At 49.4% G+C, this 26,180-nt stretch overlaps 1 protein-coding gene across 10 annotated transcripts in view; it reads left to right on the forward strand.

Annotated features, from left to right (window-relative positions):
- Window positions 1–26,180, forward strand: part of KIAA0513 (KIAA0513 ortholog) — a 66,250-nt gene that overhangs the window by 22,540 nt on the left and 17,530 nt on the right. For 6 of the 10 annotated variants that reach the window (XM_008974337.4, XM_034940848.3, XM_063597803.1 and 3 more), the window contains 4 exons: window positions 16,572–17,072; window positions 21,451–21,550; window positions 22,596–22,669; window positions 25,519–25,589. In XM_008974337.4, the coding sequence (XP_008972585.1) occupies window positions 16,744–17,072; window positions 21,451–21,550; window positions 22,596–22,669; window positions 25,519–25,589 (574 nt within the window). In that variant the 5' untranslated portion in view covers window positions 16,572–16,743. Of the gene's footprint in view, window positions 1–7,084; window positions 7,224–16,571; window positions 17,073–21,450; window positions 21,551–22,595; window positions 22,670–25,518; window positions 25,590–26,180 lie in introns of all 10 variants that reach the window. The other 4 variants (XM_008974334.6, XM_008974336.4, XM_055100530.2 and 1 more) reach the window with 1 other exon arrangement.

Below are 26,180 nucleotides of genomic sequence, written 5' to 3' on the forward strand. Positions count from 1 at the left end.
GGAGGAGCTGTTGATTGATATTTATTTATTTATTTATTTATTTATTTATTTATTTTTTGAGACGGACTCTTGTTCTGTCACCCAGACTGGAGTGCAGTGGCGCAATCTCGGCTCACTGCAACCTCCACCTCCCGGGTTCAAGCCATTCTCCTGCCTCAGCCTTGGGAGGCTAATTTTTGTATTTTTAGTAGAGACAGGGTTTCACCGTGTTGGCCAGGCTGGTCTCGAACTCCTGACCTCAAGTGATCCCCCTGCCTCGGCTTCCCAAAGTGCTAGGATTACAGACGTGAGCCACTGTGCCCAGCCGAGCTGTTGATTTATAACCATGGTGTTTCTTTTCTTCCCTCCCCGATCCCCTGGGGGCTGACTCACCCCTTGTTTTCCGCAGTGTGGTAGAGTTGGGTTTGTTGTGGAGCCTTGTGCATTGTTGCTGAGTCAAGGAAGGCAGAAACAGTAGATTGTGTGCTCTGTGCTGTGAGGAATGTATCCCCTGCACTGCCTGCCTTGTGCCCAGCACTTAGCACAGAGCCTGCCCTTCACAGGCGTTTACAAATGGACCCAGTGGGCCAGGTGCACTGGTTCATGCCTGTAATCCCAGCACTTCAGGGAGCCAAGGCGGCAGGATCACTTGAGCCCCAGGTATTTGAGACCAGCCTGGGTAACACAGTAAGATCTCATCACTACAAAAATGTGTTAAAAAATTAGCCAGGCATGGTGGTGCAGCTACTTGGGAGGCTGAGGTGGGAGGATCACTTGAACCTAGGAATTTGAGGTTAACATTGAGCTATGATTGCACCACTGCACTTCAGCCTGGGCGACAGAGTGAGACCCTGTCTTAAAAAAAAAAAGGAAAAGAAAAAAGAAAGGACCCAGTTGAAGCCATAGTTTTGTGAGGTCGTCTTCGTGGAGAACTTAATGCGTTTTATTCTCCCACTGGGTTGGGGAACCAGCAGATGGCCCCTTCTCTCTTTTTTTCTGTGAACTGTGAACCAAATTTAGATGTTTTCCTCTTCCCGGAGGTCATAAAATAGGACCTATCTTTGGATATAGCCATTATGACAGTTTTAGGGGAGAACTGCATTAAGCTTTATAAAATGTTATCTCAGAAGAGAAATGGCAAGAAACCCTAGAGGTCCAATGGCCTCTCCCTGTTAATAACCTGTTAACAAGCAGACATCCCCATTCCCCTTCCCGCTTCCTTCAAAAGGAGACCCCAGAGAACTGTTCCGGTTGGTGGTGGCTCCGCCTTGCTCGAACTCCTCTGCAGGCTCAGCTTTCCTTCTGAGCCACATAGAATCATACTCTCTACTTCCTCGCATACAGCGACTCTCACACATTTAAAGACCGCCGTCTTGTCTCTCATGTTACTTACCCCCATGGTAAATTTCAACTTTCTCACCCTTGCTCATGTGATATGATTATTAGACTCCCTAACAATGCTGGCGGGGTTTGTTTGGGATTTCTTTGGATGCTCTCCAGATTCTTGGTAGCTCTCGCCTTTTCCCTATCATGTTTTTTTTTTTTTAAGAGACGGGGTCTTGCTGTGTTGCCCAGGCTGGACCCAAACTCCTGGGCTCAAGTGACCCTCCAGCCTCAGCCTCCCAAAGTGCTGGGATTACAGGCATGAGCCGTTGTGCCTGGCCTCCTTTCATGATTTTTTAAGTCTTGCAAGCACTTATTAAATGAAAATGCCTTTGCAAGGTTGTTATCCTTTCTAAAACGACGCATTGGCCAGGCGCAGTGGCTCACGCCTGTAATCCCAGCACTTTGGGAGGCCAAGGCAGGCAGATCACGAGGTCAACAGATCGAGACCGTCCTGGCCAACATGGTAAAACCCCGTCTCTACTAAAAATACAAAAATTAGCCGGGCATGGTGGCACACGCCTGTAATCCCAGCTACTCAGGAGGCTGAGGAAGGAGAATCGCTTGAACCCTGGAGGTGGAGGTTGCAGTGAGCTGAGATCACGCCACTGCACTCCAGCCTGGTGACAGAGCGAGCGAGGCTCTGTCTCAAAAAGCAACAACGACAACAATAACAACAACAAAAAGCTAGCCAGGCCTGGTGTCAGGCGCCTGTAATCCCAGCTACTCGGGAGGCTGAGGCACCAGAATCGGTTGAACCTGGGAGGCAGAGGTTCCCAGGTTCCATTGCATCGTGCCATTGCACTCCAGCCTGGGCAAGAAGAGCAACACCCTGTCTCAAATCAATCAGTCAATCAATCGATCAATCAATCGATGCATCCTAATGGGTTTCTTTGGGCTTAAGGTTTCAGGATAACAATGAGTATAGATTCTTGGACGTGGCTAACCACAGTATTGCTGTGGAAAGTTGATCATTTCTCCTGAGGCATGGAATTGAACAGAGTGTTCCAGGAGCAGCCTGACCAGCAGAAGCAGAGTGAGTGGCATCATCCCTGTGGTATGGGGGCAGGTGCTTTTGTCCGTGCATCTGAAGGTCGGTTCAGAGTTTGCTGTTTTCATTAGTTCCACATATGTTGACTCAGCAAGCGCGCCCTCAAGCAGTGAGCTGCCTCTCAATGTCGTGCTTGTGTAACTTCAGATCAAATTTTTATTTTTATTTTTATTTTTTTTATTTTGAGACCGTCTCGCTCTGTCACCCAGGCTGGAGTGCAGTGGCATGATCTCGGCTCACTGCAGCCTCCTCCCAGGTTCAAGCGATTCTCTTGCCTCAGCCTCCCAAGTAGCTGGGATTACAGGTGCCCACCACCACACCCAGCTAATTTTTGTAGTTTTTAATAGAAACAGGGTTTCACCATGTTGGCCAGGCTGGTCTCGAACTCCTGACCTCAGATGATCCGCCCACTTCAGCCTCCCAAAGTGCTGGGATTACAGGCGTGAGCCACCACGCCCGACCTGGATCAAATTTTTAGATAACCTCGCTAGTCATTTATGAGTTATTGGAAGGCAGACACCATGTTGTTTCTACATCATGTCTGATACACGGAAGGTACTCAGGAAACACCCAGCGAATGAATGAATTTCCCAGCCAGAGGCATCTTTTACACCCAGCGCATTGCTGCAGCCTGCCAAAATCCTTTTGGGTCTCGATTGTGTCATTCTGTAAGTTAACTGTATCTCTTGGTTTTATGTTCCCCACATTCTCTATCAACATGTTGTTTGCATTCATATCTGAATAATTAATAGGGTGTAAGGATAGGCCTGGACTAGAGTTTGCCCCATTAGGGATGGAGACATCTTTCCAGGTTGACTCTCTGGATAAGGCAGCTCAGCTATCATGTTTTATCAAACTTAACAACTCATCAGTCCTAAGATTCATCTTTATTTTATACATTACTAAGAAAGATTACTTGAGCCCAGGAGTTCAGAATCAACCCAGGCAATATAGTGAGAAGTTGTCACTACAAAAAAAATTTTAAGGCCAGGCGCGGTGGCTCACGCCTGTAATCCCAGCACTTTGGGAGGCTGAGGAGGCACGGATCACAAGGTCAAAAGATCAAGACCATTCTGGCGAACATGGTGAAACCCCATCTCTACTAAAAATACAAAAATTAGCTGGGCATGGTGGCGTGCACCTGTAGTCCCAGCTACTCAGGAGGCTGAGGCAGGAGAATCACTTGAACCCGGGAGGCAGAGTTTGCAGCGAACTGAGATCATGCCACTGCACTCCAGCCTGGTGACAGAGCAAGACTCTGTCTCAAAAAAAAAAAAAAAAAAAAAAAAATTAGCTGAGTGTGGTGGCGCATGCTTGTAGTCCCAGCTACTCGGGAGGCTGAGGTGGGAGGATCACTTGAGCCCAGGAGGTAGAGGTTGCAGTGAGCTGTGATTGTGCCACTGCACTCCAGCCTGGGTGACAGTGAGACCCTGTCTCAAAAATAAGATTAAACACTGCCATTTACACTATTACACATTTTCTTATCACTTAGAATTTTTGTTCTATCCTTACTGAAAGAATGTCTTTTAGAATTACTTAGACATAGATTGTTATATGTCACCTTGGTCCATAAGAAAGAAAATATAAGCAAAATAAATTGGTTAAAATACTTCGAAAGCTTCTTCACATTCAAAGACCCATATTTCTGAAGTTATCTCAGCGCCATTGAAATCTGTGTTTCTTTTTTTCTTTTTCTTTTCTTTTTTTTTTTTTTTTTGTTGTTGTTGTTGAGATGGAGTCTCACTCTGTTGCCCAGGCTGGAGTGCAGTGGCCACATCTTGGCTCACTGCAACCTCCACCTCCCAGGTTCAAGCAGTTCTCTGTCTCAGCCTCCCAAGTAGCTGGGATTGCAGGTGCGCACCACCACACCTGGCTGATTTTTGTATTTTTAGTAGAGATGGGGCCTCACCATGTTAGCCAAGCTGGTCTCGAACTCTTGACCTCAAATGATCCACCCTCCTCAGCCTCCCAAAGTTCTGGGATTACAGGCATGAGCCACCGCGCCCAGCCAAAATCCATGTTTCTGTACAGTATCATCCTGTCACCAGCAGTGTGCCCTTCCCAGAATGTGCCATCCATTTACCTTTGGGGAGGCCTAAAGGGGATGGCAATGTTGTACGTCCTGGCATGGGTGGTGGCTGCATGGACGTATTCGCTTTGTGAGGGTTCATTGAACGGCATCGTTATGATTTATGTATTTTCTGTATTTCATTTTATTTTTGAGGCAGGGTCTCTCTCTGTTACAAAGGCTGGAGTGCAATGGTACAATCTCGGTTTACTGCAACCTCTGACTCCTGGACTCAAGCAGTCCTCCCACCTCAGCCTCCCGAGTAGCTGGGACTACAGGTGTGTGGCACCACGCCCAGCTAATTTAGTTTATTTTTTTGTAGAGACAGAGTCTCACTATGTGCCCAGGCTGGTCTCAAACTCCTGGACTGAAGTGAGCCTCCCGCCTTGGCCTCTCAAAGTGCTGGGATTACAAATATGAGCCACCACCCCCAGCCTCTTTTTGTGGTTTTTTTTTTGTTTGTTTGATTGCTTAAAAATAGAAAAGGAGTGTCCACTCTTGTCTCTAGACAGTACCGTGATGGGCTGGTTGAAACAGTGATAAGACACATCTGATTTCAGATATCTTAAAGTGCAAAAGAAAATAAGATGCGTTTTAGGATAATGAAATACAATATTTCTAAATCCATCAAATTACACATTGTTTAGGCCATGTTTTTCTGCCTCGCCTTCAAAGACAGAAAGTGAAAGTGAAGTCCCTTGCTAAAACTCAGTGTACTGTTCTACAGGACAGGACAATCTCCCTGATCTCTGAGTCTGTAACAAACACACACAAACAACTGCAGGGCTTAGTCTGGCACCCGCTCCTGACCTCAGCCCTCACCACTTCCCCTTCTTGGTGCTTGCAGAGTGTCGTGTTGGTAGCTTCTTTCTAGACACCTACTCACATGGATATCTTACTTAATCTGTTGCACAGAATCCCCCACCTTCTCCTTTTGAAATGAGGTTTCCATTTGCCCTTCTTCTCACCTCTCCCCCAGCCTGTTATCTTGGTTTTTTTGGAGATGAGAAATCGTGATTCAGAGAGTTCCTCTGTAAAGCCTGTGAGTTGTAATTCATCAGTGTGACAGCTGAGTGCTCGGAGCCAGCCTCCCAACAAGCGTGGGCTCTCGGGCCCACTCAGACCTCTAAGCTGGTGCTTGGGTGGTGCTGCGGGGCAATCTGTGCTTTTTCTTTCCCTCCTGTGTCTCCCCTAGTCCCCATCCTGGCCTTGCCAGTGCTGCAGCTCAGCCCTTCTCTGCACTCTAAATGGTTCTGTGCTTTGTTTGTGCCTGTGGTTCAGCCCAGACCCCCCTGGAAGCCACAGCCAGCAGTTTCTCCTGTCCATGTGAGAAGCACGTGCCAGCAGGCACCTTGAACTCAGGATAGCTGGGGGTTGGTTGCGATGGAAGGCATGACGGTCTGCAGTGGGGATCCAGGATCCCAGACATGGATCCTAAACTGCCATAGGACCCATGCCTTCCTAAGCCTCCCACCCTTTGCTCCTTCCAATGAGCGCGGTGTTAGAAAAGCCCGCCTTTCCGAGGCCCCCTGTCAACACTGCCATGAGAAGTCTTTCAAACGCCCTGAAAGTTAGGTTCAGGAGAAGCCAGTCAGTGAGTTCCCCATCATACCACACTGCAGTGGTAGCTCTTTCCATTCCACAGAACAGCAGCCAGAGGGAGCCAGGGCAGCTTCACAGCCCACCCCATGGGAAATGCCTGACTTTCTCCATGTGGGTCCCTCTCCAGGAAAGCCTCCCTTCCCAGCTCCACTTAAAACCCACCCAGCCTTCCAAGACACAGTTCCCCAAGTCTTCCCTGAGAATCTCCTTGCCATTGGGTGTGCTCTTGCATTCCTCCGAGCCCCGCTCGCCGAGAGCCCTTTGTTCACTGGTTACGGTGCTGGCCCCCTCTGCTCGATTGCCCAATTATTTAGATACTTGTCTTCTTTTTTTGAGGTGGGGTCTCACTCTGTCACCCAGGTTGGAGTGCAGTGGTGTGATCATAGCTTACTGTAGCCTTGAACTTCTGGGGTCAAGGAGTCCTCATGCCTCAGCCTCCCAGACAGCTGGGTACTATAGGTGCATGCCACCATGCTTGGCTAATTATTTTTTAAATATTTTGTAGAGACAAGGTCTCTCTTTGTTGCCCACACTGGTCATGAACTCCTGGCTTCAAGCGAGCCTCCTGCCTCAGCCTCCCAAAGTGCTGGGATTACAGGCAGGAGCCACTGCACCCAGCCGGGATACTTGTCTTATTTTTCCTACTGGGTGTAACAGTGTCTGAAGGCTGAGTCTGTCAGTTGTTCTTGTTTGCACAGTGCCCTGTACATAGCACCTCCGCAGAAAGCATGTTTGTTTGCGAGTCAGCTGAATTGTTGAATGGGTTTTTCTTTGCCTCCTGGGTTATATTGTAAACCCCCTGTGGTCAGGAATTGTGCCGTGTACACTTTCATGCAGCCGAGATGAATGGCGTAGAGTCCGGGCTGATGCATTTTATTGATCAAAAGACCAGTAAATGATCATATAGTTTTTTCTCCTTTCAGTTACAAAATAAATCAGCAGCAGGGCATTTTACTGACAGTCTTCCTTAAACTGTTTCTCCCCCATCACCATGTGTACAGGGCGACGGGAGGAAGTGTGTGGTGTGATTGGGACCCCAGTGGCTGGACTCTGCAACTGACCTTGCAGACTATGGCAGGTGTGGAGGAAGGAGCAGTTCAGATGCAGCCCCTTTGGGTGGAGCTCACCTTTGCTGGCACTGTGAGTTTTCAACCAAAACACATTGACATCATCTCCTATGGGCCTGACCCTGTTCCAGTCCCGGGAATACTGCAGTGAAGAAAACACACACGACTCCTGACTCCCAGGGAACTTGTGTTGGTGGAGTATTGTCCTGGGATCTTCAGTCCTGGGCCACGAGGAGGCAGTCAGCCAGAGCTAGCCCGTATGCCAGTGCCTGGTTTAGAGGATCTCCACTGGAGAGGCTGCCTCTGTTTTTTGTGGGTTTTTTTCTCTCTCTCTCTTTTTACCTTTCCTGCGGTGCTGAGGCTGCCTCTTTCAAGCCAGCACCTGTGAGTAGGTCATTCTGTGTGGGACCTGGTGTGTCTGCACACGGCTTGGTGTGGGCTGGAGCTGCCCCCACTGCCCTCCTCATTGGTGACCCCAACATTTTTGTCTTTACTGGGCAGTGCTCCCCACAGGAGTAGCCCCTGCAGATGGCTAAGATGCTGCTGCTGTCTGTGTCTGAGGGAATAAAGCCAGGCTCTTATGTTCACAGCAGAATGACAGTTCTCCCTCCCCGGTGACTACAGCACGCGGATGCTATTTTGGTTATCAAATCAGAACCTCGGCACTTCATACCCTCTTCAGAGAATTCAGGCATGAATGGTCTGTGGTCCGACACTTGTCAAAAGCCCTACTGAGGCATCTGGCACTGGAGGAGAGGCACCCTCACGGGCATGTTCACTGTCATGCCTCATTTATCAGGGAGCTCTTCTCTTCACCTAGTAGCGGGATCCAGCCAGACAAATACCTGTACCAAATTGATTTCATGTATGCCTTCAGATTTTTTGAGAGTCATTTAAAGAAATGCCTGTTTTGGCCGGACGCGTTGGCTCATGCCTATAATCCCAGCACTTAGGGAGGCCGAAGCAGGTGGATCCCTGAGGTCAGGAGTTCGAGACTAGCCTGATCAACGTGGTGAAACCCCATCTCTACTAAAAGTACAAAATTAGCCGGGTGGGGTGGCACATGCCTGTAATTCCAGCTACTTGGGAGGCTGACCAGGAGAATCGCATGAATCCGGGTGGCAAAGGTTGCGGTGAGCCAAGATTGCTCCACTGCACTCCAGCCTGGGCAACAAGAGCGGAACTCCATCTCACAAAAAAAAAAAAAAAAAAAAAAAAAAAAAACACAAGAAAACAAAAAAAACAAAAAAAAAAGAAAGAAATGCTGATTTCAACATCTCTTTACCTTTTACAGACCTTGTTAGAGACCTTGTCATCACAGTAATCAGTGTCATTGCATATGAAGACCCTCCTGACAAGTGCATTTCCAAATTCAGTATCTGCAGAAAGCTACTCTGCAGATGAATTTGTCAGATCAAGAGAATTTTATGAGCAAGGATGCTTTTCTTTTTTGCTTTGGCTGCCAAGAAACACAACTAAATCCACTGCCCAACTGCCATAATGAATTTGGTTGATTCCACTGTCTCGTAGTTGCTCTAGATCCATATTGACTTAGTATAAATCTTTGTCTGGACAGCAACCCAAACACACTGACATTGGGTTTAGACACACACATCTAAAAGGACATTGACATTTCCTGTGACTTGACATGGACTGTTGGACCAACTATTAGACCAACTATTGCTTAGTAGCCCGAAACAGCCAAAAATCTCTTTTTGGCTCAGATAGGGTGTCATCAAAAGACATGTAAACATGACCTCATGGTAGAAGTGAACTGCTTCAAGCTAGTAATGTGCTGTCTTGCCGGTATCCAGTATTGCTGTGTTTCCCTCGAAAAACTGATCTATGCTGTAGTGCCCCTATAAGTTTGCTTAGGTGATCTGGGTGTGCCCTTGTGCCAGTTTGGGAAGCACAACCCTAGGTTAAAAGCATTCTCAGCCCCTTGAGCTGTGCCTCAGGTAGTGAGGATTTGGGGGTTCGCCCTGAGCCAGGCTGTCTCCTCTAGTCATAGGAGGCAGTATCCAGCTAAGGTGGCTCCAGAAAAGAGTGGGGTGCCCGAGTGCGAACATGATGCTTAAGATGCTATCAGACGCCAGGTCTGCCTGGAGGTGGTCCCCGCACACACCCCTCTTCTCCAGCCCCACGTTTCTCATCTCTAAACTGGGAGTAAAAGCAATAATACTGCCTCAGCGGTGTGAAGCTGCTCAGAATGAAATGTTTTTGTATAGTGTTGCTCTTTGAAAGGTATGAACTACTCTGATAATAGGGTCATTGATTTCTCCTCTGAGCTGTCTCATGTTAGCACGGCCAGGGAAGATCTTCAGCTTCGCCCTTTGAGCTGGGAGGACCATAACCTGTTTCCCCAAAGTGTTTCTTCTAAGGCCCTTCATGTAGTGCGTCACTTACTGTGATAATCCTACTGATTAGGGAAAAGAGCAATTCTTCACATTTTTCAAAGAGGAAACTAGGGTACAGATTCAAATGATTTCCCAGTTTGATTTTTTGTTTGTTTGTGTGTTTTGTTTTTTGAGACTGAGTCTCATTCTGTTGCCCAGGCTGGAGTGCAGTGGTGGCTCTATCTTGGCTCACTGCAACCTCCGCTTCCTGGGCTCAAGCGATCCTCATGCCTCAGACTCCCGAGTAGCTGGGATTACAGGCATGCACCACCAGGCCTGGCTAATTTTTGTATTTTTAATAGAGACGGGATTTCACCATGTTGGCCAGGCTGGTCTTGAACTCCTGACCTCAGGTGATCCTCCTGCCTCAGCCTTCCAAAGTGTTGGGGTTACAGGCGTGAGCCACTGTGCTCAGCTTTCTTAGGTTGATTTGTGATGGAGCTGAGACTCAAGGACGAAGAGGCGCATTTTTCCTTGTTTGGGCTGCCAGGGAGTTGGCAAACTAGGTACTTTAGTCAGCTGTGGAGAGGAGGGAAGTTCAGGCCTCCCTCAGAGACACAGGTGGTGTCTCGGGGTCCCGGTGCCCCATGTGCACAGTGCACCTGCTCTTCCTGCACAGCACCCTTCACGGACAGCAGGAGCAAAATCCAGGGACCCCAGCTGCGAGGCTGGGGTTACGTGATGTTTCCACCTTACAGTTGAAATGAAGGTTCAGGCCAGGCACGGTGGCTCACGCCTGTAATCCCAGCACTTTGGGAGGCCAAGTTGGAAGGATTGCTGGGGCCCAGGAGTTTGAGACAAATCTGGGCAACATAGTGAGACCTCACCTTTATAAATAATAATAATAATAAGTTAGCCAGGTGTGGTAGCACATGCCTATAGTCCCAGCTACTCAGGAGGCTGAGACAGGAGGATCACTTGAGCCCAGGAGGTCAAGGCTGCAGTGAGCCAAGATTGCACCACTCTACTTCAGCCTGGGCAACAGAGCGTGAACCTATCTTAAAAAAAAAAGAAAAGAAAAAGACTGGGCCCAGTGGCTCACACCTGTAATCCTAGCACTTTGGGAGTCAGAGGTGGGTAGATCACCTGAGGTCAGGAGTTCGAGACCAACCTGGCCAACATGGTGAAACCCCATCTCTACTAAAAATACAAAATTAGCCCAGCATGGTGGCGGGAGCCTGTACTCCTAGCTACTTGGGAGGCCGAGGCAGGAGAATTGCTTGAACCCGGGAGGCGGAGGTAGTTGTGAGCCGAGATCACGCCACTGCACTCCATCCAGCCTGGGCGACAAGAGTGAGTCTCCGTCTCAAAAAAAAAAAAAGAAAGAAAAGTTTCAGGTAAAAGCCCACCAAGTATATATTGCTGCAGACAGACTTTTGGCAAAGTAACTTGGTGATTCCTATCACAAGCCTTAATAATGCACACACCCTTTGGCCAGCAGTTCCACATCTAGAAATGCCTCCTCAAGCATCTGAGATGTCGCTGTAAGAGGTGAGGGTGACGTGGGGATCAGCGCCCCTGGTTCTCCAGCTGACCTGTGTGCGGGTTCCTTGCCCGGTCTCTTCCTGGCCTCTCCCCGCCTTGCCTTACTGCAGCTTCAACAGGGGAGACAATCCAGGTGCACGTGCGTGTGATGTGTGTGTGTTGTGTGTTGCCTGAGGTTTTGCACACTCTGAGAGGAGCAGCACATTCGGGAGTTCTTGGGGACACGAAAAGAGAGGAGAGTCTTGAGGTTGATGGGAAGGGGCAGGCTCACAGAAAGTTCCAGATTCTCCCTGCAGGGAGCTCTTGTCTGATTGCCCAAGGCCAACCAGCTGGAGAAGCCACAGCTCTGGTTGTTCCGGCATGCTGGGGAAATCAGTGTGAGCACAGCTCCGTGGGGAAGTGGCGGAGCAGCCACACCAGGGCAATCTCGTGAGTTCCTTCTACAGCTGGAGGCTGCTGGGTGGGAAGAAGCGGTGGGGGAAGTGGGGCAGAAGGGGTTGCAGCAGGAGGTTAGGAAACCCCCTCCAGAATACAGACCGCTGTGGCCTCTTTTCCCATGAGCAGTGGCTCCCCGGCCTCATTGGCCTTCCTGGTTCTTGAACTTTCTAAAGTGGTTACCTTAGGGCCTGCATGCTTCATGTTCCCTCTGCCTGGGTCACCTTCAAGCCTTTTCAATGCTGGTTCTCCCTCTTTCCATCTCAGCTCAGAGATCTGCCTCCCCAACCTGCCTGTCCAAAGAAGCCACTTCTCAGCCCTCTCAGGACCATCACCTTCAGATCGTCTCTGTAGCACTTAGTGCTGCAGAAGCTCTTGTTTGGTTTTTTATTCTATTAACTCTATCTTCCCCTCTCCCTGCCCCTGGTACGTACGTAAACACACACACACACACACACACGCCCCATAAGGTCTCACTCATGGCTTCATTTCTAGCTCCTTGCACAGTAACCGATGCATAGTAGATGCTCAGTGCATGTGTGAAGAATGAATGGATGTTTGCAGAATCTCATAAGGGCTTTGGAAGGTACAGGTTGACTTAGAATTTTAGCCTAATTTGGTTGGTGGAAGCCTCCATCATGGGGCCTACGATGCGAATTGCAAAGTGTAACCGCAGGGGGGGTTGCAGTGCTTCAGGCCCGCAGGCCAGCATGTTCCTATCTCCAGTGACAGATTCCCCTGTGGCCAAAAACACGGTTTCTCAGAGTCTGGGGACCTGCATTGGGCCTCAGTACCTCCTTGAATGTAGAACAAAGCAGATGGGCTGGGATGCAATCCACAGATGGGTTTTTTGACTCCCAGAGTGTTTTGAAATAAATTTAAATTAGTTGCCAGTGTTGAAAAATCAGAAGATTTCATGTAACGGGATTTCAGCATTCCTTAGAAACCTGTAGAAGCTCTGATACTCCTGGGTCTACATTCCCAAATGGTAGCACCGGGCTGGCTCTAAGCAGGGACAGTGTGGCTCCTTGCTGGACCACCTCCTCTGTTTTCGCCAGCTGGCCAAGATTGTGACCCTGCAATGTGAGAGTGGCCATGACCTTGTCCTGCCTACAGGCCCACAATGACCTTTCCTTCCTGGAGGAAGAGGGTGGGGTTGCTTCCCCTGCCATGACCACAGACAGTCACTGCTGTGACATCTTAGCTCTGGGAGCGAGCCCCAAGGCAGCTGAGATCCCTGAGCTGAGGGGTCCGGGGACAGGGGTGGTGCACGCCACAGCTATCGGCGTGCAGGACCAGCCCTCCTGCCACCCATCTGCTTCCTCTTACTCTGTGCCTCTCCTGTGATGTTATCGCCTCCGTGCTGAGCCCACGGAGGAAGGCGGCACCCAGCACTCAGAGCTTCTGGGAGAGGGTGACTCATGAGAGCATCTGAACGGCCCAAGAGTGCCTGAGGCTGGATCAGAAATAGCCACGATCGTCCAGTTTGATTGATTGATTGATTGATTGATTTAGTTGTGATGGAGTCTCGCTGTATTTCCCAGGCTGGAGTGCAGAGGCACAATCTCGGTTCACTGCAGCCTCCACCTCCCGGGTTCAAGTGATTCTCCTGCCTCAGCCTTCCAAGTAGCTGGGATTACAGGCGCCTGCCACCACGCCCGGCTGATTTTTGTGTTTTTAGTAGAGACAGGGTTTCGCCATGTTGGCCAGGCTGGTCTTGAACGCCTGACCTCAGGTGAGCCACTCGCCTCGGCCTCCCAAAGTGTTGGGATTACAGGCGTGAGCCACTGCCCCCAGCCCCAGCTTGATCTTGAACCTCCTGTGTGTGGGCAGAGAGACTTGGCCCTGCTACTGCTTGAACGGCTTCCGGAGACAGTGACTTGTTTCCTTTTTCCCTCTGAACTGTGAGTGTTTGCCACGCAGTGTTAGGATAATGAACAAAATGAAAGAGGAAATCACCCCGATGCCAGCACCGCCAGACATTTCTACATTCTTTCCCATCGCTTTTGCATATGTATACATGATTGTAATTAGAGTAAAATTAAATTTCTCTCACTTCAGTATTCGCAGGCCTCTGAACAGGGGGTGGCAAGCAGGAGCACTCAGTAAACCTTGGCTGACCGAAGAATATTCTGTTTACTTCACTAGAAAGTGAACGTTTTCTGAATTGTATCATACACTGATCACTACTGCAACTTTTTCACATGTATTTACCATTTTACTATATTTATTTATTTACTTTTTTTTTTTTTTTTGAGATGGAGACTTGCTCTGTCGCCCAGGCTGGATTGCAGTGGCCTGACCTCAGCTCACTGCAACCTCCGTCTCCCAGGTTCAACCGATTCTCCTGCCTCAGCCTCCCGAGTGTTTAGGATTACAGGCATGCGCCACCATGCCTGGCTAATTTTTGTATTTTGAGTAGAGACAGGGTTTCACCATGTTGGCCAGGCTGGTCTCGAACTCCTGACCTCAGGTGATCCACCCGCCTCAGCCTCCCAAAGTGTTGGGATTACGGGAGTGAGCCACCGTGCCTGGCCCGTTTTACTATATTTAGGTATTTTTTCTACCCAGCTCCCCAGTTAATCAGGATTATAAATACTGTTGCAATGAGCATTTTTCTCTATGTAACTTTTTGTGTGTTTTGAATTATTTTCTTAGGATAAATTCCAAGCATTTGAATTCCTGAATCAGAAGAGAGAAAAATAAGAATGATAGAAATTGCCTTTTGAAGTATTATCTCTCCCTATTCCAGCAGTGTTTGAGAATGTTAATTTTGCCATAACTTTACCAGTATTTAGATAGTTTTTAAACTTTTGCTAATTTAGAAATATAGGATGGTACCTTGTGGCTTTAATTTGCATATTTATATTGTGGTTATTAGTATGGGTTGAAGAATTGTCTACGCCTTTAATAATTGTATTTCTTTTTTCTTTTTTTGAGAGAGAGTTGTGCTGTCACCCAGGCTGGAGTGCAATGGCACCATCTCGGGTCACTGCAACCTCCGCCTCCTGGGTTCAAGCAATTCTCCTGCCTCAGCCTCCTGAGTAGCCTGGCTAATTTTTGTATTTGTAGTAGAGATGGGGTTTCACCATGTTGCCCAGGCTGGTCTTGAACTCCAGACCTCAGGTGATCCACCCGCGTCAGCCTCCCAAAGTGCTGGGATAACAGGCGTGAGCCACCGCGCCCGGCCTATAATTGTATTTCCTCTTGCGTGCCTTGCCTATTTGAGTGGTTTGTGTAGCTGTTAGAATATAGACTTTTTAGAGTTGTGTGAATTTGTAGTACAGACAGCACTAGCTTAATGTTCCTACTATATTTACTGTAAACATTTTACTAGTGTGTGGTTTTTCATTTTTAATGCCGGGCATGTTACCGTGTGTGTGGTTTTCTGTTCTTTGGTGAGTGAGAATGCGCTTGTGGAAGGGCCTTGGGTTTCTGATCCAATCTTGATGCCTCGGCCAGGGGGGACCCATCAGAGACTAGGCGCCCTGGCCGGGGACGCAGCTGGCAAGGGGAGACCCCGCCCGGCCACTCCTTGCTCTCCAGCTCCCTGAGCTGTAGCCACTGCCTTTTGAGCTCATCAGAGTCCTTGGTGCTGTCCTGGCCTGGAAAGTTCTACTGAGCTGAGGTTTATGCTTCTCTCTTCTGGACTGAGGCTTGCTTTGCGGGGCTCCCCTGAACATGCCTAGCACCACGCTGGTGACCTGGAACCAGCCTTTTCTCTTTCTGACTCAGGGTATTTAAAAATATCCCAGACTGGAGAATTTGGAGGAATCCATCATCAATGGGTGAGCATTAAGCTCTTAAGAGGCAGAAAAGGCCATTCTGCTATTGAATTGTCCTCTGAAGACGCGTTCAGTTCAGCAGTTTCACAGCCACCTCACTGGCAGGCATTGTCCTAGATATTTGGGGTCTAACAGGGACAGGGCTGAGGTTAGAGGTGTGCTCTGCTCTGAGGGGCTGTCAGGAGGGCGTCTCCTTCCCGCTTAGCTGTCTGCCTCTGTACTGGTGAGGAAGGTTCCCCAGTACCTTCTAAACCAGCAGTCAGGAGACCTGGGTTAGAAGCGAAGATTCAAATCCCAGCTCTGCCACCCTGTGACCTATGTAGCCAGCTCCCCTGACCCTGTGAGCATGTTCACAATCCGGTCTGTTCCTTCGTTCAGCAAGCACACGACACACATGCACGTAGTCAGGAGTCCTCGCTGGGCACAGCATGGCTACAGTGGTGCCAGGGCATGGTCCCTCTGGAGGGGCGTATACTTTACGGGTAAACAGAGATACTGGTGTCTGTCAGTAAAGCAAGCAGGATGATAAATGAGGCTGAATAAGATGCTGGAGCCCACAGAGGAGTCAGTCATTCATGTTGAATAGGAGCAGAGTGGAGCTTCTCAGAAGACGTGGCCGAGGCAGAGGCTTGAGGGGTGAATAGAACTCCAGGGTGGGAATGGCGGAGGAAAAAGTTGGGGAATGGAGAAGGGAGAGGGCTGCCCAGCCTGAGGAGCCAAGGGGTGTGTTGTTGTCCAGGGGGGCTGCAGTGCTGGGAGAGGGGACAGGTCCAGATGGCGAATGTTGTGGTTAGCAACCATCATAGGGTTTGAGAAGGAAGCTGAGAGGGGATAGACCTCTGACAGTCCGGGAATGTTTTTGATGAGAACAGAGCCCAGGAAGGAGGAGGTCGGAGCCCAGGAGGTGAGGTGTGTCTTGCTCAGTAGGGAGGTTCTTCCGTAGCCACCGATTCCAGTGACAGCGAGCGGGCAGGTGGATTGTCCCTGGTGATCCTCCGTTTCCAGCCCAGGATGGGCCTTTTCTGTCCTGGCGATGGGCTCAGTCTTGGGGCTGGAGCGGGGAGGAGGCCAGCAGAGGCAGTGTGCTGACAGTCTGAAATGCTGATGTCAGTGTTTATTTGTTCATTCATTTCACAAGTATTTATTGAGGACCTACCATGGACCAGGTGTTGAACAGTAAAGCGGACAGTAGGAAGATGATGGCAAAGAGGCACCCCAAATTCCGGAAGAGCAGAGGTTCTCTTTCCGGGGAGTCTGTGATCTAGGTCGGGATTCTGGTGAGGAGTGGCGCTAATGTCTGTGTCTGTGTTTCCATTCTAGATGCCGTAGGGCCAGGTGAGCTGCTGTGAAGGACTCATTCTTGGTGGCCGGCGGTTACTGGCAACTTGTGAGCTTGGTGGGCTCCTACTAACGCACCTGGGACACCAGGCTGCTGGGCTCCCCTCCAGGCAGCCTCCCCTCCAGGCAGCCTCACCAGCAGCTCCCGTGAGCCATGGAGACCCCAGAGGTCCCCGTGGGCTCGCTAATCGACTTTGGGCCTGAGGCACCCACCTCCTCTCCCCTGGAGGCACCACCCCCTGTGCTGCAGGATGGCGATGGCTCCCTGGGGGACGGTGCATCAGAGAGTGAGACCACTGAGTCTGCGGACAGTGAGAATGACATAGGCGAGTCGCCCTCGCACCCGTCCTGGGACCAAGACCGCCGTTCCTCCTCCAACGAGTCCTTCTCCTCCAACCAGAGCACCGAGTCCACCCAGGATGAAGAGACCCTGGCACTCAGGGACTTCATGCGTGGCTACGTGGAGAAGATCTTCTCTGGAGGGTAAGGGGCCTGTGTGGACGAGACAGCCTGGTGTGGCCACAGGGCCCAAGGGGACTCGCCTCCTGCTCTCGGCTCTGCCTCTCCCCAGGGTGCCACCTGGGGCCAGAGCTTCCATTTCCCCATCAGCCAGGGGTGGCGACTGCAGGGGCCTCACTCCACTCCAGGCTGCATGCAGAGCCATGCGGAGAACTTTAAAAGAATACCCGAGCCTGGACTTCACTCCAGACCAGTTATATCAGTTCTCTAAGGTGAGGCCCAGCATCAAAGTATGTGCGGCTCCCAGGTGATTTGGAAGGGCAACCATGCAGAGAATCCCTGGAGGGACACGCTCCGGAGTGCCCAGCTCACAGGTCCCCATCATCCCCGTGAGCTCCATTATGTTCTTTTTGTTTATTTTCTTTTCTTTTCTTTTTTTTTGAGACAGAGTCTGGGTCTGTCACCCAGGCTGGAGTGCAGTGGTGCGATCTCAGCTTAATGCAAGCTCTGCCTCCCAGGTTTAAGTGATTGTTCTGTCTCAGCTTCCCGAGTAGCTGGGACTATAGGCACCTGCCACCACGCCCGGCTAATTTTTGTATTTTCAATAGAGACAGGGTTTCACCATGTTGGTCAAGCTGGTCTCGAACTCCTGACCTCATGTGATCCACCTGCCTCAGCCTCCCAAAGTGTTGGGATTACAGGCGTTAGCCACCGTACCCGGCTGAGCTCTGTTATTTTCCAGTGCATGTTGTTCCTGAATTTTATCCACGCATTCTTTTTTTTTTTTTTTTGTGAAGGAGTCTCACACTGTCGCCCAGGCTGGAGTGCAGTGGTGCGATTTCAGCTCACTGCAACCTCCACCTCCTGAGTTCAAACAATTCTCCTGCCTCAGCCTCCCAAGTAGCTGGGATTACAGGCATGCGCCACCACGCCTGGCTAATTTTTGTATTTTTTTTTTTCTTTTCTTTTGAGACAGAGTCTGGCTCTGTGGCCCAGGCTGGAGTGCGGTGGCGTGATCTTGGCTCACTGCAAGCTCCGCCTCCTGGGTTCACACCATTCTCCTGCCTCAGCCTCCCGAGTAGCTGGGACTACAGGTGCCCGCCACCACACCTGGCTAGTTTTTTGTATTTTTAGTAGAGACGGGGTTTCACCATGTTAGCCAGGATGGTCTCGATCTCCTGACCTCATGATCCGCCTGCCTTAGCCTCCCAAAGTGCTGAGATTACAGGCGTGAGCCACCAGGCCTGGCCAATTTTTGTATTTTTAGTAGAGATGAGGTTTCACCATGTTGGCCAGGCTGGTCTCGAACTCCTGACTTCAGGTGATCCGCCTGCCTCGGCCTCGCAAAGTGCTGGGATTACAGGCGTGAGCCACCATGCCCGGCCATCCATGCATTCTTAAACAAGGCTTTGGAGGGACTGTCTCTTTCTTCTCACTCCGCCGACGCTTGTCTCACCTCATTGTTGCTAAACACAAGGGGCACTTGTTCTGCTTGTGGGACCATCTGAGCATATGTAGGCTAGCCACTCCCTAGCGCTCCTTGTCACAGCTATAGTTGGCTAAGAGGTTGCAATGATTCACTGAAATTAAATATAGGGCCAACATAAGATAATAAAGCTGTGGTTAGCCATACTGGTGTGCTCATAAGGAGCAGATTCTTTTTTAGAGAGATAGGGTCTTACTCTGTTGCCCAGGCTGGAGTGCAGCGACACAATCACAGCTCACTGCAGCCTCCATCTCCTAGGCTCAAGCAATCTTCCCACCACAGCCTCCCGAGTAGCTGGGACTATAGGTACACACCACCATGCCCAGCTCATTTTTTTGTGTTTTTTTTTTTTTTTCTTTTTGGAGACAAGGTCTCACTCTGTCACCCAGGCTTGAGTGTAGTGGTGCAGTCATAGCTCACCACAGCCTCAAACTTTTGGCCTTAAGCAGTCCTCCTGCCACGACCCCCCGAAGTGCTGGGATGACAGCAGTGAGCCACTGTACTGGCCAGCAGCTGATTGAGAAGCAGCTGTTTGCATGGGGCCCTTCCCTGGATGGCCGTTCTTTTGTGGTTCTTGAGGGTAAAATAAGGAGTATTGAGAATTGGAGCAGCAGGAAGGGAGAGTTCGGGGCTGTGACGTCCACTGAGAAGTGGGAATCTGTGCATCAGCCTGAGGTTTCCCTACCCCGGTTCACTGCCTGTTAATATCTCAGCCAGGGGAAGGAGGACGCACACACACCCCAGAGCCATGGGGTTCAGGTGTGGGTTGTGGAGCTTCCACCATTCGCAGCAGCACACTAGATAAGGATGGTCTTGCTGCTGTGTCGTGTGTGGGCCGGCAGCAGTGGCATCTCCTGGGAGCTTGTGAGAAATGCAGAGTCTTGAGCCCTGCCTGGCCCCACTGAGTGAGAATGTGCCCTTTAACAAGATCAGTAGACAGTTCATACACGTCAGCGTCTGAGAGGCACTGGCTTAAGGGTAAGTTTTCCAGTTTCATAGAATGTGTGGCCAGGCTCAGTGGCTTGCACCTGTATTCCCAACACTTTGGGAGGCTGAGGCGGGCAGGTCGCTTGAGCCCAGGAGTTTGAGACCAGCCTAGGAAACATAGTGAAACCCCCTCTCTACAAAAAAAACACAAAAATTAGCCAGGCATGGTGGCATGTACCCATAGTCCCAGCTACTCAGGAGGCTGAGGTGGGGGGATCAATTGAGCCAGGGAGGCTTAGGTTGCAGTGAGCTGTGATCGGACTACTGCACTCCAGCCTGGGTGACAAAGGGAGACCCTGTCTCAAAAAAAAAAAAAAGAAAGAAAGAAAGAAAGAAATTTTGCGTTTTACTCTGCAGAGTGCATTGTTTCCACCGCGATTTGAGTCCCGCATGTGTAAACTGTCAAGGGCTGACTTCTGCCTTATTCATGGGTGCTTTTCATTTGATGGAGACCAGCCTCACTTTTCTATGTGGTTAGAAAAGAGAACCGTTACATGATAATCCAAATATCTGACTGTCTCAAAATGCATTTATGGGCTGAGTACGGTGGCTCACACCTGTAATCTCAGCACTTTGGGAGGCGAGGTGGGTGTATCACCTAAGGCCAGGAGTTTGACACCAGCCTGGCCAACATGATGAAACCCCGTCTCTACTAAAAACACAAAAATTAGCTGGGCGTGGTGGCGGGTGCCTGTAATCCCAGCTACTTGGGAGGCTGAGGCAGGAAAATCACTTGAACCCAGGAGGCAGAGGTTGCAGTGAGCTGAGATTGCGCCACTGCATTGCAGCCTGGGCAAGACAGAGCGAGACTCTGTCTCAAAAAAAATTGATAAATAAAAATGCATTTATGTTTAATTTGAGTGCATTTTAGGAGAGCAGATGTAGCTTCCTACTTGTTTTGTTTGACCAACACTGAGATGGGTGTGCTTTCTCTGAGCACACCCTGGTTAATGAAAAGGGGAAAATGCCCAGAAGTTTGTTCATTTGCCAAGAAAGCCAGCCTCTATTTGCAGTAGCCTGTCCGCAATACGGAATGTGGACACCTGAGTCAGATGCATCTTCACAAGCATTCCAGAAATTACTGCAAAAGCCTGCAGATACACATATTTCATCTGATGCTGGTATTGAGAGTAAATAAGGACCAAGATGTTTTCTACAAAACATAAATGAAGATTGCATAAGCCAAGTGATCTTCAGCCTTCTGCTCCATTTTTGAGTCTTTAAATTTGGGAAAGAGTGTTGGCCCCTTACAAAGAGTGATGAGAAGTGGCCTGAAATCATGTGAGCATGTTATCCATCCTAGTGGTGGCGACACCAAGATGGAGGTCCCCGGTCTCCATCCCTCTCAGACACAGCAGGGGATGGCCTGAACCATGAGCAGCCTCGCTCCAGAAGTGCAGAGGGATGAGCGAGCGCCCCGCTGATACGTGGGAGGTGATTTTCTTCTTGGCGTCAGACCTTGGCGTCCGTATGCTGAGACAGAGCAAATTCAGGATGGCTTAAATTCAGGGGCTGGTTCCATGCTGACTTCAGCATCAAAAACTAGTGGGAAGTCAGAGAGCTGGAGAACCAAGACCTCTTAGGGTTCGTGCCCTTATCCAGGCTCAGACCTCCCCAGGCAGGGGTCAGGAGGGGCAGGGGAAGGACATGGGCTTTGGAACCAGGAAGCCTGGTTGGAACTCTGGTTCACCACTCTCAAGCCAGCATGTGATTCTCCAAGCCAGGCTCCTCGCCTTTGAAATAATAGTAACACCCTTTCCTCATGGGACCGCCCGGAGGCTGAGATGAGCTGATGGCAGTTGGAGTCTGTGCTTGGCTGGGGAATATTTCGTTAGTTCCTTCTCCTTGCTCTTCCCCTCTTGCTCCAGGGGATTGAAAAGGGTTTTTTTTTTTTTTTTTTTTTTCCTCTGCTCTTTTTTTTTTTTTTAGGGAGGACTTGGATCAGGAGGAGAAAGCCAAGTTTGGAGAGTACTGCAGCAGTGAAAATGGAAAAGGCCGGGAGTGGTTTGCTCGATACGTGAGTGCCCAGGTAAGGGCGAGGTGATGGGAAGGATGGGCGTTTACTCTCAAGGAAGAATCTAGTGAAGCATAACAAATTTGACTTTATCCTACAATGACACTCTGGAGAAAAGAGTCAAGGGAAAGGACCCAACAGTAAAAAAAGTAAAACTTATCCAAAAATATTCTGAGAAGGAGTGTTTAGAATAGTAAGAAACAGTCTGGGCACAGTGGCTCATGCCTGTAATCCCAGCAGTTTGAGAGGCCGAGGTGGGAGGATCGCTTGAGCCCAGGAGTTTGAGACCAGCTTGGGCAACATAGTGAGGTCCCCCCTCCCCGCATCTCTAAAAATTAAAAAAGAATAGTGAGAAACAGGAAGTAGCTCATTTGGATGTCGCACTTCAAGGGAAAGAGTAAGAAACTGGGCTTTCAACTTTATGAAATTCTGGAAAAGCTCAGTTTTTAAAGGCAAGCATGTGAATTATGTGCGTGCATATTTTTATTAACCCATAATACTCAGTTTTTTGTAAAAAACAAAAAATATTCAAGACCATGACAGCCATGTGAAGAAAATATATTAACAAAGTTTAGAAAAGAATTAAATTTTGTAAATATCCAATAGGTTCTTTTTTTTTTTTTTCCTGAGTGGCGTAAGTTTTTAGTTTTTGAGTATTTTAGTGCAAATAATTTATTTTTCATGGAAAAGTTAGAAAATGCAGATGAGCTAAGAGAAGTTAATTACCCACAAATCCACAATTTGGAAACAGCCAGTGTTGTCACTGTGGGGTACCTTTCTGTGTGTGGGTGTGTATGAAGTTCCTACTTTTAAAAATCTGGGAAGGACACCGAGGGGAACCCCTTTGTGTGCCCTGCCCAGTGATGGTTGGGTGCAGGTGGCTACACTCTGCCCGGGTCCTGGCAGAAGGGGCGGGTTCTACAGTGCAGAGGCAGCAGACATCCTGGGCCCCCATGCCAGCTGCATTTGGAAACACTGAGAGTGCAAAGCCTGCAGCTTCACTGAGTGCTGCGCGTGTCGCCCTGAACCTCAATGATGTGTCTGGCCTCTTTCTGGACAGCGCTGCAACTCCAAGTGTGTCTCAGAGGCAACCTTCTACCGCCTGGTGCAGTCTTTTGCAGTGGTGCTGTTCGAGTAAGTAATGCCATGGCACAAAGCCTTTGTCCTGGCAAGCTCCTCTTCCCTCCCTGCCTCCCTCCCCACCCAGCCGTGTCATAACCCAGCTGTGAACCATATCCACACTAGTCATCAGGTTGCAATTGCTCTGCTACGCCCAGCATTCAGCTAAAAGGCACAGTCGTGACCACCATCTCGCGGGAGCAGGGCTGGCAGTCCTTAGCTGGCAGCAAATGAGAGGGCTGCCGCTGGGTGTGAGGAGTATCCTCTGTGTGGGTCCTCAGGGCCAGGTGGTGATGGTGTACTGTGGCCCTACCCTCCTCGGGAGATCTGGCACTTTCCCGAGTTCCTATTGTAAAGTACTTCAAACTCAACCGCCCACCCCACCAGCATATAAACACTTAATGCTATGTTGGGAGGACTGTAGCTTTCCCTGCGAACACTGATTAGGCACTGCTGGGGCCTTTTATCACAGGAAGCCGTTGGTAGGCGGTGAGGGGTGGTGGAAAGGGCATGGCTGCCAGCTGGAGATTTGGGCCAGTCCCATCTCTGCCCCCGCTCACCTGTGGGATTAGGGAGCCAGACCCCATGAGGCATAGACCCTCTTCTCAGGAGCATGACTCTCTGGGGTCACCAGACCAGCTTCATGCCTCCAAGGTGTGAAATGGAGGGGATGCCTCTTGGCCTTGGGGAGGCTGGGCAGTGGCCTGACCGACCTGGAGCCTCGAGAGGAGGATTCTGGGGCTGGGAGCCCTGATCTGGGCATATCTGTACCCCACTATCCTCATCTCCTGCAGAAGGCCTCCAAGCAGCCCCTGCTTTGGGCCCCACGTCCCCTCCTGGTCCTCGGCTCATCCCATCGCCACCTTCTCACATCACTGCCTTTGTTTTGTCCTCCCGGGCCTGAAAAATATCCCTCCTTTACTTCCTTGTCTCCCAACCAAAAGAAAGCTGCCCTCTTGCGTCGTTTTTTTGTTTTGTTTTGTTTTTGTTTTTGTTTTTGTTTTGAGACAGGGTCTTGCTTTGTCACCCAGGCTGGAGTGCAGTGGGATCTCAGCTCACTGCAACCTCTGCCTCCCAGGTTCAAGCAATTCTCCTGCCTCAGCCTCCTGAGTAGCTGGGATTACAGGCACGCACTATCATGCCCAGCTAATTTTTGTATTTTTAGTAGAGACAGGGTTTCACCATGTCGGCCAGGCTGGTCTCGAACTCCTGACCTCAAGTGATTCACTGGCTTCAGCCTCCCAAAGTGCTGGGATTACAGGAGTGAGCCACCACACCTGGCCATATTCCATATATATATATATATATATATATATATACACACACACACACACACACACACACGTATATATACACACATACACACACACACACACACACATATATATATATTTAGTAGAGATGAAGTCATCAGGCTGGTCTCAAACTCCCAGGCTCAAGGGATCCTCCTTTGTCAACCTCCCAAATTGCTAGGATTACAGGCGTGAAACACCACACCCGGCCTGCTCTCTTGAGTCCCAGTTCTCCTGCTTCATGTCTCTCCACTTTCTCTCTTTCTCTTTGAACTTGGGCATATACTGGAAGAAGACCAACAAAAGGAGTATCCCTATTTTTCCTGCTCTTGCTCAGGATACCCCAAGTCCAAGATCCATTTCCCCTCTGAGGTCTGGCCTTCAGAGCTGGCCAGGGGAGGGCTAAGAAACCACTGAAAGAGGTTGAGTGAGCCCTCACCTTTGGCCAAGAGGGCGGTGGTTTAAAACAGGCCCTCCAGATTGCCTTTTATGAAGCATTCTCTCATGCAATTAAGATACTTCAATTTCCAACATTTGCAGTCACAGGCATTTTCATGAAATCCCATTTTGCATAGTTCTAATTCTCCATTTTCTTTCTTTCTTTTTTTTAATTTGCACTAGGCTAAAAGTAATTCTCCATTTTCCTTTGAGTTTTTTGTCTTATATAAGTAACGTTGGGGAGGGAGGGGATTAAAGTCCCAACCCTGCCAAAACACAAAAATTCTTGCCATCACTTGGTCCCTGAGCATATATATGTTTGTATAGTTGCAAAAACAAAGTGAAACAAAAACCCTTTTAATATTTAGACAATATGGGATTTTTTAGTTTTATAATCTTTAGTTTGTTAAACATCTAAAGTAAAAAGTTAATTTTTACTTTTAGTCTTTTATAGTTTTATTACTAGTTTAGTTGATTAGTTTTTTATATAAAAAGATAAAAATGGCCTTTAATCCCACTGTCTAGATAATTTCTTTTGACTTGTAAAGTAATAATTGTCCAAGGTTAAAACCCAAACAGGAAAGAAAAGTCTAAAAGGGATCAGGATAGAAAAGCAAAGAAACCTACAATACAAAGGAAGGGCCCGACCCAAGACCAAGACCTGTTGAATCAGAGGCTCCACCTCCTGACACCCCACTGCAAATGCTGTGGGCGGGAGCCTGAGAGCCAGGGATGCGGGGAAGGTCATCCAACTTACTGCTAGTTCCCGAGAAATCAAGGGCTGGAGGGCTGGGCGGCCTGAGCCACGGGTTTTCACTGAGACTTGAGGGCTGGCTTCTCATCCTGGCTCTGCTCCTGGGCGTCAAGTTGAGCTTCCCAGGCCTGGGCTTTCACCTTTCCAGTGAAAGAAGCCGGGCAGGCAGACCACAACCTCCTTCCCGTTCAGAATCAGTCCCAGGCCGTGTGCCTACGTGTAGCTCTCCTAATGGAACTTGGAGAGATTGTTTTGTGCATCTCCAGTGGGGAAGATATTAATGGGGACGCATGTGTCAGGTGTCTCAGTGATGTCTGACCGACTTGCAGGGAGAAGCAGGTGGAGCGATCTTTAGCCATGAGCCTTGCCTCTTGTTTCAGGTGTCATCAGATGGATGACTTTGGGCCTGCCAAGAACCTCATGACCATGTGCTTCACCTACTACCACATCGGTAAGACATGGGTGGGCTGATGTGGGGCTCACCTGAGGCTAGTCTGCTGATAATGTGGTGTCAGAGGAAGCTTTCTTCATGATAAAAGGCAAAAGCTATGGGGCCTCCAGAGAACAGAGGAAGCTGATGTTAGAGAGAAGTGAGACTTCAGAGAAAACACAGTCCAAATCATGGGGCAGGAGGTTGACTGCCCAGGGTACGAAGGAAACTCTCCTGGGGCAGTAGGTTGACTGACCAGGGTGCAAAGGAAACTCCTGAGCTGGTAGGAGATGAGAAAAGAAACATGCTAGGCAGGACATTTCATGGTGGAAACAGGAACTGCTGGACATGAAGATAATCAGTTTTATGTTTTACCAAAACAAGACACAGTTGGTTGTTGGAGGGTGGTGGGGAGGAGCAGCCTAGGATCTGAAGCTGCAGAGAGTTCCCAGGGATGGGCTGGAGATGGCTTATGAGGAGTGCGGACTGTGCTTGATGCTGAGGCTAGGACATCTCTTCCGCCTCATTGCGTTGGCACTTTCTCGTCTGTTGGAGCTCAAGGGCTTCCCGCGTGAGCCTCCTTGGGCTGCAGCAATAGGACTCATTCAGGCC

The sequence above is a fragment of the Pan paniscus genome, chromosome 18, assembly GCF_029289425.2.
Source record: "Pan paniscus chromosome 18, NHGRI_mPanPan1-v2.0_pri, whole genome shotgun sequence".
In the NCBI taxonomy this organism is placed as follows: Eukaryota; Metazoa; Chordata; class Mammalia; order Primates; family Hominidae; genus Pan; species Pan paniscus.